Genomic DNA, 17,403 nt, shown 5'->3' on the forward strand with positions numbered 1-17,403 from the left:
TGTGCCTGGGGTAAAAAAAATAAAAATAAAAAATACAACCCTTAAGGTAGAGCCATTTTAAAAAAATCATTAAAGGGATGTTAATTATTTATAATTGCAAAACGAAAATAAGTAGAAAGTGCAGGGATATAAAGGATGAATTCTGTATATGCAAACATGATTGTTTCAAACCACAGGCCTTGCCCTTGGCAGAGTGGTGAATCCAAATAAATGACAAAGCCCATTAACATTATCATAGATCATTCAGACACAAAATACCTAAAAGGAATGTCTGGTTTGGCCAGATTAAGGCTACTTTAAAAACAGTTCTGCTTTCCCAAGGTGACCACAGATTTGTCATGCTCCAGTTGCAGACTGCTGGATCCCAAAGATGTTTCTGCTGAAAGAACTCCAGGGTCACAGTCCAGGTGGAACATGTGACTCTGTGAAAGCTTAGCAATGCAAAAGTTGTCCCTGCATTCAGAGGATGCACTCACTCTGCACCAACACCGCTTTAAAATTTGGAATGTGAGGCAGATGGTGCTTTTTTTTTTTTGCTTTGCTTTTAAGTTAGCAAGTTTATTATAGCCTGAAAATGTTACACATGTACACAAAAGAGCAGAGAGCAGTGCAGGCCTGGGTTGCCACTTCAGTGTTGGTTCTCTAGGCAAATTCATCACAAGGGCCCGTCTCAGAAGTTCTTTAGCCATTCAAGACTTGGTCCTTCCTTGTCACAAGGGTGGGAGGGAATATCTGGCATATTGCCATCATCCCGAACTGGAACTGGATATGTATATGGTACAGCCTGGTTTATCATGGCGCTGTATTTTGTTAAGGGACTGACCCACGGTGCCACCAAAGCCATAAAACCAATGCCGAAAGAGAGAACGACAACTGGATCCTTTCCCCATGCATTTTTCAGAAACGGGATAATTTTGCTCAGCGCAGCCATCTTGAAAGGAAAGCGGAGGAGGCCAGGCAGATGGTGCTTAGATGGAAAACAAAACAAAACTGATTAAACCAATGACATAACACAGTGAAGCAAATTCACAGTGGCCTGAATTTTGCGGGTATGGCTGCTTGTTTGCAGAGCAGTGATTGCATGTCTCCGGGCTGTTTGCAACCATAAAGAGTAGCAATAAGACATAATATGAAATCCAAAACAGGATCATACCAACTGCAGAATCAAACACCAACAGCAAAGAGGAAGATCGGTACAAGGACCTGAAAATCACTAAATGGTTTGCAAATTAAAATGCATGGGAAAATAGAAAGGTCTTCGCCCGATGTCAAAAAGATCCTGTCTCTGGATAGGACATTCTACAGATGATGTGCCACCACTGAAAAGACTCTCTCTAGCAGACAACTGTGGGGAATGCACAGAAGGGCCTCAGAATATGGTCTTAGGGTCCAGATATTGTATGTCTATATGGGAGGAGGTGGTCCTGCAGGAAACCTGGTATCAAGCCATCTAGGGTTTTAAAGACAAACACACCAGAACTTTGAATTTGACAGAGCAGGTGGCAAAGCACTATCTTCATGTTGTATTGGCAAGTCTTAGCTTTCTCTGTTGTGCCCTCTGTCTTGTGGAATACTCTCCCCATTGAGATGAGGTGGGCATTCACTGTGGGTTATTCACCCAGGCTTTCCATAATCATCAGTACCAGATCCTTGATGTACATGGTTACGGCAATAATACTTTACTGATGATTATTGATTTTTATTGGATACTAGCTGGCCCAGCCACGCGTTGCTGTGGCTCCGTCTGTTAAATGGAGGGTCAGGGCGGTGGCTCAGTCTGTTAATTTGACCTACAGAATCCCCCTTCAGATTCCCATAACCTTCAGAGTCCCCCTTAAATTTGGTCCCGTTCCAACCCTGACTCCCCCACCCACGGGAGTTCTGTGAAATTCCCTCACCCCATCCCGAAACATTAATCCTCCCCAAATGCACAACCCTCCTCCACTCAGCGTCCCCGTTCCTCACACCAGTCTCATGACGGCACAACACCCCTCTCTCTGTCCCCCACGCTGCGTGCCGTCATCTTCCTTCCATGTGACGACACCCGCCTGCTCAACCCCTCTATCTCTCCCCCTTGCAAACCCCTGCGGCCTAGTCAGTTTGCAAACCTGACCTGAGTTGCTTTGGAGAGGGAAGGTTCTATAGGTGCAGTACCAGTGTAGTCGCCACTAGAGCACAGTTTTACAGCCTCTCCTGTCCCCCTTTCCCCCAGCATCCCCGGCATTCTGAGAATTGTGGTTGTAAGCACTGGGTTTTTCCTAATTTACGTGGTCCAGGTGTGATATCTGTCTATGCAAACTGCCTAAGATCCCTCTCACATTCGCTTGGGACGTTGTGTCAAAATTTGAATGCAATCGGTCAAGCGGTTTCGGAGAAAAGTGGAGTCTAACCCACATGCCCAGTTTACATTTATATATATATAGATTGTATTTATACCTCTTTCTCTTTTGTAAATAAAAAGCAGTATATAAAACTATAAGGAGAAGGAGAAGAATTGGCCATCCAACCTCTGCTTAAAAACCTCCAAGGAAAGAGAGTCCACAACCTCCCAAGGGAGACCGTTTCACTGTCAAGCAACTCTTACTGTCAGAAAGTACTTTCTGATGTTTAGGCAGAATCTCCTTTCTTGTAACTTGAAGCCATTGGTTCAAGTCAGACCTTCCAGAGCAGGAGAAAGCAAGCTTGTTCCCTCTTCCATGTGACGGCCCTTGAGATATTCGAAGGTGGCTATCATATCTCCCCCCAGCCTCCTATTTTCTACGCTAAACATACTGAGCTCCTTCAAGTGCTCCTTGTAAGGCTTGGTTTCCAGGCGCTTGGCCATCCTGGTTGCCCTCCTCTGCACACTTTCCAGCTCGTGGACATCCTTCTTAATTTGTGGTGCCCAGAATTGGACACAGTATTGCAGGTGTGGTCTGACCAAGGCAAAATAGAGCAGTGCTATTGCTTCCCTTGATCTGGACACTAGACTTCTGTTGATGAAGCATTAGCTTTTTTGGCTGCTCCATCACACTGTTAACTCATGTTAAGCACTGTTGACTCATGAAGTCACTTGACAAATGAAAAGTTGTGCAAATGAAAAGGAAAAAAATTCTTAGTGCCCAACACCAGGTGCCAGCATCAAATCCCACATTGAATTGGAAAAAGCCTCTTGATGAAGGTGATGGAATCCTCACAGACCACATCCACCCTCACCCTCATTTCCAGATTTACATATAAGCTAAACAAGCTAAAGGTTTGGGCCCCACTCTCTTGGGGGCGCCAAAAAATTTAAAGGGGGAAAAAACTGGATGTACATTTCCAAAATAAAATAAGGTGAAAAATAAAATAAAACCTATATACAGCAACAGTGTTTTGTGTTGTGTAGGCTCCTATGATGTAAATAGGGAGCTTGCTAGCCTGCTGCCTAAAATATCACTGGTTTGCTCATTTCTATATATAGGGTGCCTACATTCTGCATCAATTGGTTGCATGGCAACATGTGCAAATGGCTTTAGATACCTATTAGGTCCATAAATTTAAAGGGACACGGGTGGCACTGTGGTCTAAACCACTGGGCCTAGGGCTTGCCGATCAGAAGGTCGGCAGTTCGAATCCCTGCAACGGGGTGAGCTCCCGTTGTTCGGTCCCTGCTCCTGCCAACCAAGCAGTTCGAAAGCACGTCAAAATGCAAGTAGATAAATAGGAACCGCTACAGCGGGAAGGTAAACGACGTTTCCGTGTGCTGCTCTGGTTCGCCATAAGCTGCTTTGTCATGCTGGCCAAATGACCCAAAAGCTGTACGCCGGCTCCCTTGGCCAGTAAAGCAAGATGAGCGCGCCACAACCCCATAGTCGGTCACGACTGGACCTAATGGTCAGGGGTCCCTTTACCTTTACCTTTTTACAGATAACTGAGGAAGATGAAAAATTGGAGCAGTATTGATATATAGTTGAAAATAGAATTAAGAAGACCCATGGATGGGATGGGGGGGAAGTCAGGAGATTCAGAGTAATCTCGATATGTGGATTCTGTATGCTCTTCTGATGTATGTTTATTTTCTATTTTCTTTATTTTTGAAAATCAAATTAAAAATAATATATAAAAAAGAGTATAACATAAGATCCTGCCACAAACCAGGTGTTTGTGGGTTCACAGAGTAAGTCCAGAAATGCTTCCCTCCCTTGGGAGCCTATTTCAGTGTCTGCACCATGAAAATCAGCTGCTTCGGCACAAATTCCCATCCACCCAGAAGACTTCTGAGGCAAAAGCCATTCTCTAGCAACTTCCCTGAATGCGGCCTGTCAAAACCGTGCCTGTGGAAACAAATGACATACTAGCGGCTGGAGTGTGTAAACAAAATTGAGCCGGGAATCCTGCTTGTGAGGGTGTGGAGGAATCAAGTTGGGGAGTCGACCTGAGGTGGATCCACCTCTATTCTTTTTGCACCCTCAAACAGAGGGTGGTCCCTTTACCTTTAGGTCCATAAATTACCATACAGCATACATTCAACACAAAAAACAGTGACAATTTGTTGTTGACAAAGGACAACTGGACATACAAAGGGCCCCATTACCTTCAGTATACTGCTTAGGACCTCTTCAAACCTAAATCTGGCCATGCTCATCCTCATTTAACTAATGAATGATATATGCTTTACTCTGGACTGACTTGGTGTTCACTAACAGCTCTCCCAGACCCAAATATGGATTAAGGCAGTTGGGGGGCCTGGTGCAGTTCCCCAAAGAGGGTCTCTCTTATCCCAAAAAAGGAGTGCATGAAATAAAGTGCCAGAAAATATGCCTTGATGTATATCGTAAGGACTACCTTAAGGAAGACAGGGTTGCCAGGAGGACAACTGTTAACTACTCTCCTTACATATACAAAATTCTTAGAGCTTGCAAAAATTTTATGGAATCAGTCAAGTAACATTTGAAACTGGCAAATGTATGTGGTAGAGGCACCTTTGAGGGACTTAACATACCACGTTATCCAATATAGGACCTTCACATCTTTGACAAATAATCTCTCAAAGTGGTATTAAATGTCTGTTTACCTTACTTACTTCAGTGCCTTTTGCATTCAATGGGATATAAGTGTCAAAACACAATAATAAAACTAATATTCCTCACAATCGTTTTCTCCATTAGAATTCTGTATTCATCATGATGGGAAGTTGTTTTTCACTCTTGATGGGAGATGGGAGAAATCAGATTTCCGTGAGTACGTTAAAAATTCTAGGAACCCAGTGGTACTAATTAAGACTAGGGGAGATTGCAAACCCTAAAAATTAAAAAAATCAAACAGCTGTTTATGCTCATTGAGTGTATCTCCAATTAGAAAAACTAATGAATCTGGTAAACTTCTAGGGGGAAAGCTCAGGGAATAAACAAAAGAGACTGATAAGTCACATTAATTTGGCAGATGGTACAATGAATTATCTAGAATTGGGACAATTCCTGAAATGGACTTGGTTAATTCAGATAACTGTAGCACAACCCCAACAGCAAATAAAGTGTTTTAAGTGTTATATTTACCAGCGTCAACTGATGAAAGCAGACCAGTTCTACAGTTAGCTAATCAACTGTAGACCAATAAAAGCAGAAAAAGTGAGCTCACCCATTGGGTTTCTTCCCATAAATGTGATACACAGCATAGCCAAAATTAATAAAACATTGCCCATCCTTACACATAACAATCTCTGAGTATTTTCAAATACACCTTTAACCAAAGCAATATTTTACTACACAGTTATTCACTAGGGATTCACAACAAAATAAAAATAGGTTACTGAGCTCCTCCGACGAAACTTGTTCTTTCTGAACTTAGAACAAGATTTATTAATACCATTGAATGCAGATGTTCAACAAGTTAGCAAACCTTTGAAGATTCCCTGCCTAATGGTCCACCTCTCCTCTATGTCTGCAGCATGAAGACAATGTACCAAAGCCAACAAGATGTGCACAGAGCATGTGCAAAGTTTTATTTAACAAAATACATTCTCAAGTTCTGAACATAATCTCTCCTTCAAGGGGCAAGACTAGTTAAAATAACTGCTGGAAAAACAAAACATTGCAGCCTTCTAAGTGCCTCCTCAAAAAGGTCTGGTTAGTGAATGTTGCAAATATCCCCAAATATTCAAGTGTTTAATTCTCTCCCTTTGAGATAAATGTGACAGATGTGCTTAAGCTTGGCCTGGTGGCAGTAAATACTAAGAATATTCAGACGTGTGCTGCAGCCATAAACTGCAAATAATGAGATATTATTTTACTATTTATAGATGTCTTGAGCTACATAAAACCCTTCCTTCTTTGAGTGGTACCATGGATATAAATACACTGACTCATAAAAAGTTGTGCTTTTTCACAGTGCTGTAAAGCTTTTCTGAAGTAATAAAATGCAATCCGTTTGAGAGGGAATGGAAATCCGTTTGAAATCCATGACATAAATTATTAGATGGGAATTACAGAACAATAATTTCCTAACATATTTTGGAATGAAATGTACATAATTTTGATGATTTGGGAACAGTAGGTGTCACTGTAATCATTAAACTGAAAGTAAGTTTCTTCATAAAGTACACAGTACCTTTTATATTCTCCATGGCCTGAGTTGATTTAAGAAGACCACCAGGTTGAGGGCCTTTATTTAGGCAATAAATATACATTTGTTCTTCATTTGTTTCATGAAGTCCATAGCAGTGCTTTGTGTAGTCAGCATGTTACGTTTTCTCTAGAATTTGGACTGCAATCTTGTGTCGCTGTTCATTCTACAGCTACTATCCATTTCTATTGTAGTTGTTGCAGTGGCGGCTCCAGAACAAAATATCGGCATGTGACACAGAAAGAGCAAAGGGCATTTCTGGAGCGGCCTGCTTTGTCCAGTATGTCAGGTTTCTGAAAGAAAACAGCATTTATCAGACAAATCAATGCTTCCATCCAAAACATATTTTCTCTGAAGTAAGTCCCTATTTATTTTAACATAGGTATTTTTCTTACAGCCTTCTTTTCATTTCCAGTCTATGATTTCATAATAAAGCCTATTATTATTAATAATATTAATCCTGCCCTTCCTTCCAAAGTAGCCCATTGGCTGAGGGCCTTTATTTGGCATAAATAAACTTTTTTATTCCCCCTTTTTAATGAAGTGCAGACACCTTTCTTCAAGGTGGGGTTACATGCTGAATGTACCTTTCCTTCAGGTGTGGTCCAGCAATGGAGAGGGAGGCTGGGGAGTAAACTAAGTCCATTGTCCCCACTGGTTGCCGAGTATTTGCTTCTGCCTGGGCAGACTTATTTCTTCCTAATCATATGTGGGGAGGGAGGAATATTGCACTACCAGCAGTCAGTTGTGACTCGTGAGGGTAATAAGTGGACTTTGAAAGATGGAACGTTCCTGCTTCTGAGTTTCCCCTCATATTTTTAATAAGAGATTTGTGCCATGCTGAACTTACTTAAGTGGAATGGCAGCTACAAAAACATACAAAATTGCCTTGTATTGTGTTGACCCATCTAGTTCAGAATTGCCTACATGGACTGAGAGAGGCCTTTCCAGGATGTCAGGCAAGAGTATTTCTAAGCTTTACCTGAAAATGCCGAGAGTTGAAACTGGGAGTTTCTGTATGCAAGGACTTGCTCTATCATTTAGGTACATCACTTAAAGTGTTGTGATAATATTACCCGCTAACCAGCAGATTATGTATGCCCAAATTAAATAGAAGCATAAGTATTTCAATTTAATCTTTAGTCTAAGGGTTTTCAACGAAACCAGAATCCCTATATGTGGTACCCTATCCCACTGGTCAGAGGGACCCAGATGGCGCTGTGGGCTAAACCACTGAGCCTAGGGCTTGCTGATCAGAAGTTCGGCGGTTCGAATCCCTGTGACAGGGTGAGCTCCCGTTGCTTGGTCCCAGCTCCTGCCAACCTAGCAGTTCGAAAGCACATCAAAATGCAAGTAGATAAATAGGAACCGCTATAGTGGGAAGGTAAACAGCGTTTCCATGTGCTGCTCTGGTTTGCCGGAAGCGGCTTTGTCATGCTGGCCACATGACCTGGAAGCTATACGCCGGCTCCCTCAGCCAATAATGCAAGATGAGCGTGCAACCCCAGAGTCGGTCACGACTGGACCTAATGGTCAGGGGCCCCTTTACCTTTACCTTTATCCCACTGGTCATGTCTCGGCTAGGACCACAATCTGGTCCCTATTAGAGGCCCATGTGCCCTATAGTATCCTTGTGGTGCACTGGGACACTGCTGCCCCAAACATCTGCATTACATTTGACCATTACATTTGAACTGCAACTTATTACCAAGCTTAAAACCACGGAGAGACCTGAATTGAATAAAGACACTGGATTCTTATCTCATTATACATGATAAAGCTGGAAGGAATTCTCACCCCTTGCTTTTTCCTGTAGACCATTTGCAGTCATTAACGGTCATCAACAGCTATCAGTCTGTCAATCACCCACTCCCTCCACCCTTCTGAGCAATACCTCCCCCCACCATCTGACTATATATAAGCGTCTGGGGACTTCTGCTTCAGTGTATCTGAAGAAGTGTGCATGCACACGAAAGCTCACACCTATGACAAACTTAGCTGGTCTCTAAGGTGCTGCTGGAAGGAATTTTTTTATTTTGTTTCGACTACATCAGACCAACACGGCTACCTACCTGTAACTACATTTGACCAGTGGCCACATCTACCAGTTTTGGGATTGAACCATAAAAACACAATCTATCCCTCCTAATTTGGCACTTGCCTCATTATCATTAGATTTGACCCCAAATTCTACCCTTAAATATAAAGAATTGTTTTCCTTCCTGTTCACAGCAGCTAGACTAGTTATTGCCCAGCAATGGAAGGAAACTTCAAAAATATCAAAAGAGACTTGGGTTAATAACATATGGAGCCTTGCTCTATGAGAATGTCTCACATGCCATGGGTGACTAATCAAAGGCTTGTCCAAAAAAGATAACTTTGACATGATCTGGTCTCCTTTTTTCTCTTTTATTGAAGAAAAACAGGATATTTTAATGCCACCACCATCACAGCGGTGGTTGTGGAGGGGATATATTGATTGAAAATGTACTGCATTGTAACTGTATTGTAACTTTTGAGTAAATGTTTGTTTCTTCTTTGAAGAACCATAAAAAGGCCCCAAATCAGAGCAAAATCCAGAACTGAAGGAGTGAAATTGGCTTGCTAGTTTTATTGATGGCCTTAAGACTGAATGGTTTGAATGTTAATGCTTTCGTTCAACTTCAGTACAGAAGATCTGACCAGTGGAAATAAAAGAAATCTGAAACTTTCCTTGTAGGACTTTTGTTTTAAGATCATGGTATGGCATGCTGGACTAGGCTTGAGAAATCACTGCTTACAAACCCTCAATTAGTTAAGTGTAGGGCAAGAATATTTTCTCCAGAAGTTAATTCTCCCTCCATCCCATGCTGCATGCTTGGCATGCATTAGAAAAAGGTAAAGAACCCCTGACAGTTAAGTCCAGTTGCAGACGACTCTGGGATTGTGGCACTCATCTTGCTTTACAGGCCGAGGGAGCCGGCGTTTGTCTGCAGACAGTTTTTCCAGGTCATGTGACCAGCATGATTAAGCCGCTTCTGGCAAAACCAGAGCAGCGCACAGAAACGCCGTTTACTTTCCCAACGGAGCAGTACCTATTTATCTGCTTGCATTTTCAACGTGCTTTCAAACTGCTAGGTTGGCAGGAGCTGGAAACGAGCAATGGGAGCTCACCCCGTCGCGGGGATTCGAACCGCCGACCTTCTGATCGGCAAGCCCAAGAGTGGTTTAGACCACAGCGCTACCCCGTCCCTTGGCATGCATTAGGAGTGACTAAAAGTTCCCTCACCTTCCCTCTGGCGATCTTCGTTTTGTCATTTCCTGTTTCTTGCCATGAGCATGCACAACCTTGAGAGTTCAGAAAATGTGAAGGTCATTTCATTCATTTGCTTCTGTGTACTGGACATGTATTTATTTTTTAATGAGTATTTATAACCTCCTCGTCATTAAATAGTTCAATCCCATAGCAGGGAAACAATTTTTTAAAAATACAGGGAAAAATACTTAAAAAATAAATGCAAAAATTACAGAATGCATACCAACAAATCCCATAAATACCAAACAAGCAAGCAAGCAAGCAAACAAACAAACAAACAACTCTGTCATAAAATAAACTAGACCAGGGGTTCCCAACAAATTTTTCTCAAGGACCCCTCATCGAGCCGCTATTGTGACAAGGACCCCCATTAATTCCTAATCCTAAATCTAATTCCTAATTCCTAATCTAATTTTTCCAGTAAGCTTAACACTGATCTTGGAAGGGTTAGGTTCAAGGGACGCCGACGATTTAGGTTCAATGGACACTGACAAGATCGGTTCGAGAGTCACTGACTTACTTGCTTGAACATCAAATGCATTATCTTCCTCTTCATCTGTAGGCCTTTGTTGTTTTAACGAACCACTTTTTAACCAACGGTCCATTTTTAACTACGCGAACTGTAGCTTCCGCAAAAAACAATGCTTTGTTTACAAACACTACTGTTTTGCAAAGAGGCAGCGCGTGACAGGGTACCTGCGCAGTAGCGCACAAATGAAGCCGACGCGCGCAAAGTATCTTGGGGAGTGTGACAAATTGAAGCACTTTTAAAATGTTTATTTCTGCCCGGCTGGCAAAGAGTTAACCCACCTCCAGCCTGACTGACTTAGAACTCTGATGGGGGCGGGACTGTGCCCGGTTTGAAAGGAGGGAGTGTCGGTTTGGTCAGTTAGGAGGTAGAGGGAGGAAGGTGTGGTGTGGTGTTATGAGGTGGCTTGTATGAAGACAGTGAAGAGGCTAGGAAAACTTTAGTTAAATGTTTGACTGAGTTTATTTTGTACAACTGGAACAAAGCTAATTAATAAATGACACGTTAAAGAAACACTTATGTTTTTATCACAATAAACCTTCATCTCTGTTTTTGCCAAAAAGAGGTCCGTCTTTATTTTTCCAGCGAGGTACCAGGACTCACGACCGTGTTGGCTCAAGAGAGGGCAAAACTCACCTCAGGCAGGGAGGTGGCAGTTTGTGTCCTGAAGTTACACGGAGGAGGCTTAGAAGGGTAACCTGAGGTGCCAAGAAGTTGCCAGAGTGCATAGGGCAAATTTCTACAGTGGGGAATCCAACTGAGGGAGACCCTTTACTGGAGGCAAGAGGTTATTCCGTGGGACAGCCTAGAGTTTCTTAAGGTACCAGGTCACGCAGGCTGGAAGGCTCTCCTTACTTAGAAACCCATTAGTAAAAGGGGTTTATTTGTGAGGCGGCAGGAGAAGAGGGTGGGTGTTTTCCCCTCTGGATTCCTGTGTCGCAGTGATAGTAAGAGAGAGTGGGACACGGGTCGTCACAGGGAGGTGAGCGTTAGTAGAATGCGCGCACTGCCTCTTTGCAAAACAGTAGTGTTTGTAAAGCGCCACCTAACGGGAACCACTGAACTAGACTAAACAGCAACTGAATGTACAATTTAAAGTACTTTACTAAATGTAAAGTGCATATTTGGTTTGTTTACCCACTGTTGCTTTTTGGCACTACTGAGGCATTGCTTTTCAGCAGTTGTCTGGAAGCAGAACTGGGACTTAATATAGTGCAATGTTCGGTGCTATTTTTCTGGAAAAAGAGGTGCTGGAACACTCTGTGGACGCCTTGTCCTCTTATAATGGCAACAGTGCCCACCTGAGAGGTGCCAGAACTGCGTTCCAGCGAGTTCCGGTTGAAAAAAACAAAACAAAACCCTGGCAATGTTGCCCAGCAATTAGTGATGGACAAGCTCCCCTTGGCTCACATCAGATTGACAAAGAAAGCAATTGAGCTATTTATTTCCAAATGGTTACATAGCTCAGTTCATTGCTGAACCAGTCTGGGCAGATGTTCTAGACAGACCTCAGCAAGGAAAGGATTCAGCTTTGAAGAGTAGGCTCAATAAAATTTGGAGTCAGAGCCATAAACCCACCTCTTATGGGGGATCCTCTTAGCTAATATCTACATTGCTTTCTTAGGGAGCTGAACTGGAGAGTTGACCCTGGAGAAAATGGAATACTAAGACCTTGAGCTATGAGGGTCCCCTGCAGAGGAGGTCTTTGGCCCCTCTCACTCTCAGATTTCCTGGAATCAGTTCTTTCGTTCCACGTTTCACCTAGCACCTTTGCTTCATACAGCCACCTAGCAAAGCAACAGACATTTCTCCAGGAGCAGCCAGCAAGGAAGGGGCAGCAACATACATTGGGGGATATCTTGAGTGAAGAGCATCCCCTGTGGTAGGTGGGCTTTTGCCTCAAGTTCCAATTTTCCCAAGAGCAGCTCTTTAGCTGGAAAGTCTTCTCCAGCTCAGACAGGGGCGTAGCCAGGATGAAAATCGGGGGGGGGCAAGGGGCGGGGAGAAAGGGGCGGGGCCAAGGGGCGGGGACGGGGCCACATCGGAGCAGCCCGAAATAGGGCTGCTCCGACTCCCTCCTCCCCCTCCGCGATAGGAAGGGACGAGGGGGAGCCAGGATCAGCCCGAAATCGGGCTGCTCCGAATCCCTCCTCCCCCTCCGCGATCGGAAGGGACGAGGGGGAGCCAGGATCAGCCCGAAATCGGGCTGCTCCGACTCCCTCCTCCCCCTCCGCGATAGGAACGGACGAGCGGGAGCCAGGATCAGCCCGAAATCGGGCTGCTCCGACTCCCTCCTCCCCCTCCGCGATAGGAAGGGACGAGGGGGAGCCAGGATCAGCCCGAAATCAGGCTGCTCCGACTCCCTCCTCCCCCTCCGCGATAGGAAGGGACGAGGGGGAGCCAGGATCAGCCCGAAATCGGGCTGCTCCAACTCCCTCCTCCCCCTCCACGATCGGAAGGGACGAGGGGGAGCCAGGATCAGCCCGAAATCGGGCTGCTCCGATCCCCTCCTCCCCCTCTGCAATCGCTGGGGCAGGTGGAGGGAAAGCCCCAGAGCCGCGCAAAGCGGTTGCCTGGCTTTCCCTCCGCCCGCCCCACAGCCAGCCGGCTAGAAGGGACGTCTCCCTTCTCCCTTGCTGGCTGTGGGGCGGAGGGAGGGAAAGCCAGCCAAACGCTTTGCACGGCTCTGGTGCTTTCCCGCCGCCCGCCCCACAGCCAGCCAGGGAGAAGGGAGACGGCACCGGGCGGGCAGTGGGGCAGGCTGGCCAGTGGCCCTGCTTCTAGGGGGGCAATTGCCCCCTCCTGCCCCCCATGCCTACGCCCATGAGCTCAGATCCAAAGGGCTTCTAGTGCTCACCCATCCTTTAGGGCGGTGCTCCTCAAACATGGGTCTCTAGCTGCTTTTGGACTACAATTCCCACCATCCCTGACCACTGGTCTTGCTAGCTAGGGATGATGGGAGTTGTAGTCCAAAACTGCTGGCAACCCAAGTTTGGGGAACACTGCTTTAGGGTGACCAATACTAAACTTCGTTTCCAGTCCTGAGCCTGACCAGCAATGCTTGTTCTCATGGCCAAGATCCTTCTCTACTGTTTACTGAGAATTAAACTCCATTCAGCAAAGCTGGGAAACAGCTGCTCCTCACTGCTTCAGTGGCAATACATCCTGAGATATCAGAAATGACAGCTCATTGAATATTGAGAAGGAAATTACTGCTTTTTTTTAAATTAACTACTCATTTATTCAGGTGTAAGCAAGTCCTGGAAATGGAGGACTAATGGGGGACAATCTGGGGATGTGTGTAAGTTGCCCCTTAGACGCACCTTGGGTGAAACAGCCCGTGCAGATGAACCCCAAGCACAACATTCTCCTTGGGGAGACAATAAAAGCATAGCAAAAGTATCCTGCAAAGCAAGCAAGAAAGCCCAATTGCTGTTCCTAGAACTGAAAAGCAAAGTGTTTGAACTGAGCCATGGCTAAAACCAGAAGCACCCAGATGCAGCGGTAAAGCTAGGAAAAGAGAGACAATTTCTCCTCGTTCTGCTTTGTGCTGGGCTCTAAGGTTAGCCAAATAATCCTTCTCCGGGTTTGACTTTTGTCAACTAGGCCTCTTCCAATTAAAACACACAAAAAAACCATGAGGTTGCCTGAGAGACTCTCCGCAGGCAGCTCATTTCTCTCACATACAGGAGAACTCCCATCAATCAGTCCCAGAGTGCCCTCTCATTTCTGCTGACTCCAACAACTGCTCAGCTGAGTCTCTGTGATAATGGGCCAACATCCAGCTCTGACAGTGAGTGACTCACAAGTGACACGTCTCAAACGCCTTCAGAAAGGAACCTTAGATGGAGCGCAATTAACCTAATCTATTCTTCACGCAACGTTTCAGTTACAGACTCGGACATACACTCTGATATGAAACTCATTGCTCAGAAGTATATCTTCCTAATGTGTGTATTCAGGATAATAATAAAGAATCTGAATCTCTGTTACATGTCCCAGGAACTCTTGCACATTCTGTAGTTGCACTAGGAAGCCTCGGGTCTGCAATTAAATCAGGCTTAACAATATCACCCCAGGCTAACAATATCACCTTCCCTTACAGGGTGATCACGTTTATACTGTAATAAAAAACCCAACAGAATTTGAAGAAAGCAGCAGTTCCCACACCAAACCGGAAGCACCTTTCATTTCTATTGCGGTAGATGGCTCTCTTCGTATCAATCTTGATTGTGGTCAAAGACCAGACAGCAAAATTAACAACAGCAGCATACACTTCAGCTCTCTTAGTACTATTGGCACTAATTGAGGTGCTAGCATGTGATCTGGCATAGGTGCCGACTCCCTGGGGCCCGAGCACCCACAAAATTCCCCATGAAGGGGCCGGGCACCCACAACTTTCAGCACCAGGGCCATGCATGCTGCACGGCACTCACACCCTCAGGCACCCACAGTTGCAGGACCAAGCTGGCACTCCTGTAACCTGGAGATTCACAAGCTGGTCTGGCTCTATACCCTTGCTGTTTTGCATGCTCGTTTTAAGGCTATTCCTTCACCCTCCACTGCAATGCAGTACGTGCCTCCTACGTTTGTTTGTTTGTTTGTTTGTTTAAGTCTTTCTCAACCTTGATGTAACATTCAGACTGTAAAGCTAGCCTCATCTCTAATAATAATAATAATAATAATAATAATAATAATAATAATAATAATAATACCCTTTTTATTTATATGCCACCCTTCTGATGGGGTTGCTCCAGTCACTCTGAGTGGCTTCCAACAGATTAAAACATCAAACACAGTAAAATATCAAACTATACAGGGCTGCCTTCGGAGGTCTTCTAAGGTTATATAGTTACTCATCTCTTTGATGTCTTCTAATAGTCATACAGCTGTTTATCTGCTTGATGTCTGATGGGAGGGCATTTTGTTGAGAGGGTGCCTGGTTCCTTGTAACCTCACTTCTTGCAGCGAGGGAACTGCCAGAAGGCCCTTGGAGGTGGACCTCAGCATCTGGGCTGAACGATGGGGGTGGAGACACTCCTTCAGGTATACAGGGCACCACCACTTTAGGCACCAGAACTTTAAACTGCTCAGAAGAGTGCATAAAACATGGGGATGGGATTATCATTACAATGCTGTTATCAATTTCTTTTAAAAAGATACCTTATCTGGAAAAGCAACTGGTAAGTGGGAACAAGGAAGAGTTCATCTTTTACCAGATCTTTCTACCACAGACATCTGCAAGCCACAGAATGATATTGAAACCCAGATCTCAGGAGATCCAGCAATTCTACACTACTAGTGCTATTTTGCATGGCTTCAAGTTGCATTGGCAGCCATTTCAGAACACACATGTTTATTAAAATAATAATAATCACCTTTTTGCAGCCATCGTTCTCCATCTGCTGCTCCCTGGACTCTTCCTTTTTTGACTAAAAGGGCTTCTTCATCTTGTTCATTACATGGTCCCTGGTTAGCTGATGTCACAGCACCACATAGGATGAAGTCATTGAAGACATACAAAGCCATCCTATTGTCTTCACTCTGAATGGGGGAGGGGGAGACATATCCCCATTGCCCAGGCAACCAGGCCAGCCCCTCTGTCTTTCCATGTCCTTCTGGTAGCTTCATGGCCCACCAGTGCCATCCAACAGCACTTTTCACCCCGATTCACTTTTACTTCCTTGGAGTAACTTACAACAAGTTGGGTATGCACCAGCTTATGTCCTACCTTCCCTCGCATCAGCTACATCCTTTCATATAGATTTGCACCTTTTTTTTGTGGGGGAGATACAAACATTACTGAAAGGGGTGCCATGGACACAGGGAAGGATATTCCCCTAACTTCCCCCCTGTTCTAGGCTCATCACCAGCCTAAAAAGTTCAGCCTGCAGAAGTAAAAATGGAACACAACACCACGGAATTAATCAATCACTCTAAGACGGTTCTCAGCATTTTGTCCCTCTCAATGTTCCATCACATCATCACATGCTAGATCACAAAGAAAGTGGCCTTGGGATGAGGATATTTGTACCCCACCCATCTGACTAGGTTGCCCCAGGCACTCTGGGCAGCTTCCACCATATACAAAAACATAATAAAACATTAAAAACTTCCCAATACAGGGCTGCCTTCAGATGTCTACAATAATAATAATAATAATAATAATAATAATAATAATAATAATAATTTATTATTTATACCCCGCCCATCTGGCTGGGTTTCCCCAGCCACTCTGGGCAGCTTCTAACCGAATATTAAAAACAGTACAGCATCAAACATTAAAAACTTCCCTAAACAGGGCTGCCTTAAGTTGTCTTCTAAAAGTAAAATAATTGCTTATTGTCTTGACATCTGCTGGGAGAGCATTCCACAGGGCGGGCACCACTACCGAGAAGGCCCTCTGTCTGGTTCCCTGCAACCTCACCTCTCTCAATGAGGGAACCACCAGAAGGCCCTCGGTGCTGGATCCCAGTGTCCGGGCTGAATGATGGGGGTGGAGACGCTCCTTCAGGTATACAGGACCGAGGCCGTTTAGGGCTTTGAAGGTCAGTACCAACACTTTGAACTGTGCTCGGAAACGTACTGGGAGCCAGTGTAGATCTCTCAGGACCAGTGTTATGTGGTCCCGGCGGCCACTCCCAGTCACTAGTCTAGCTGCTGCATTCTGGATTAATTGCAGTTTCTGGGTCACCTTCAAAGGTAGCCCCACGTAGAGCGCATTGCAGTACCGTGTTTTTCCAAAAATAAGACACCGTCTTATATTTATTTTTCCTCAAAAAAACACACTATGGCCTCTTTTCAGGGGATATTTTATTTTTTCCTCCTCCTCCTGATGCGGCCAGCATTGCTGCTGCACCTATCACTATGTCTTATTTTCGGGGTATGGCTTATATTCCTTGAATGCCTAAAAATCCTGCTATGGCTTATTTTATGGCTACGTCTTATTTTCGGAGAAACAGGGTAGTCCAAGCGGGAGATAACCAGAGCATGCACC

General features: G+C 44.6%; 1 protein-coding gene across 1 annotated transcript; it reads right to left on the minus strand.

Moving 5' to 3' along the window:
* Positions 1-530: 530 nt before the first annotated feature.
* On the minus strand, positions 531-972 carry LOC118097651 (NADH dehydrogenase [ubiquinone] 1 alpha subcomplex subunit 3-like). The gene has a single exon (XM_035140743.2). The coding sequence runs from the start codon at positions 929-931 to the stop codon at positions 671-673; it is 261 nt and encodes an 86-aa protein (XP_034996634.2). The 5' UTR covers positions 932-972; the 3' UTR covers positions 531-670.
* Between the last annotated feature and the right edge of the window lie 16,431 nt (positions 973-17,403).

Source organism: Zootoca vivipara, chromosome 16, assembly GCF_963506605.1.
Source record: "Zootoca vivipara chromosome 16, rZooViv1.1, whole genome shotgun sequence".
NCBI lineage: Eukaryota > Metazoa > Chordata > Lepidosauria > Squamata > Lacertidae > Zootoca > Zootoca vivipara.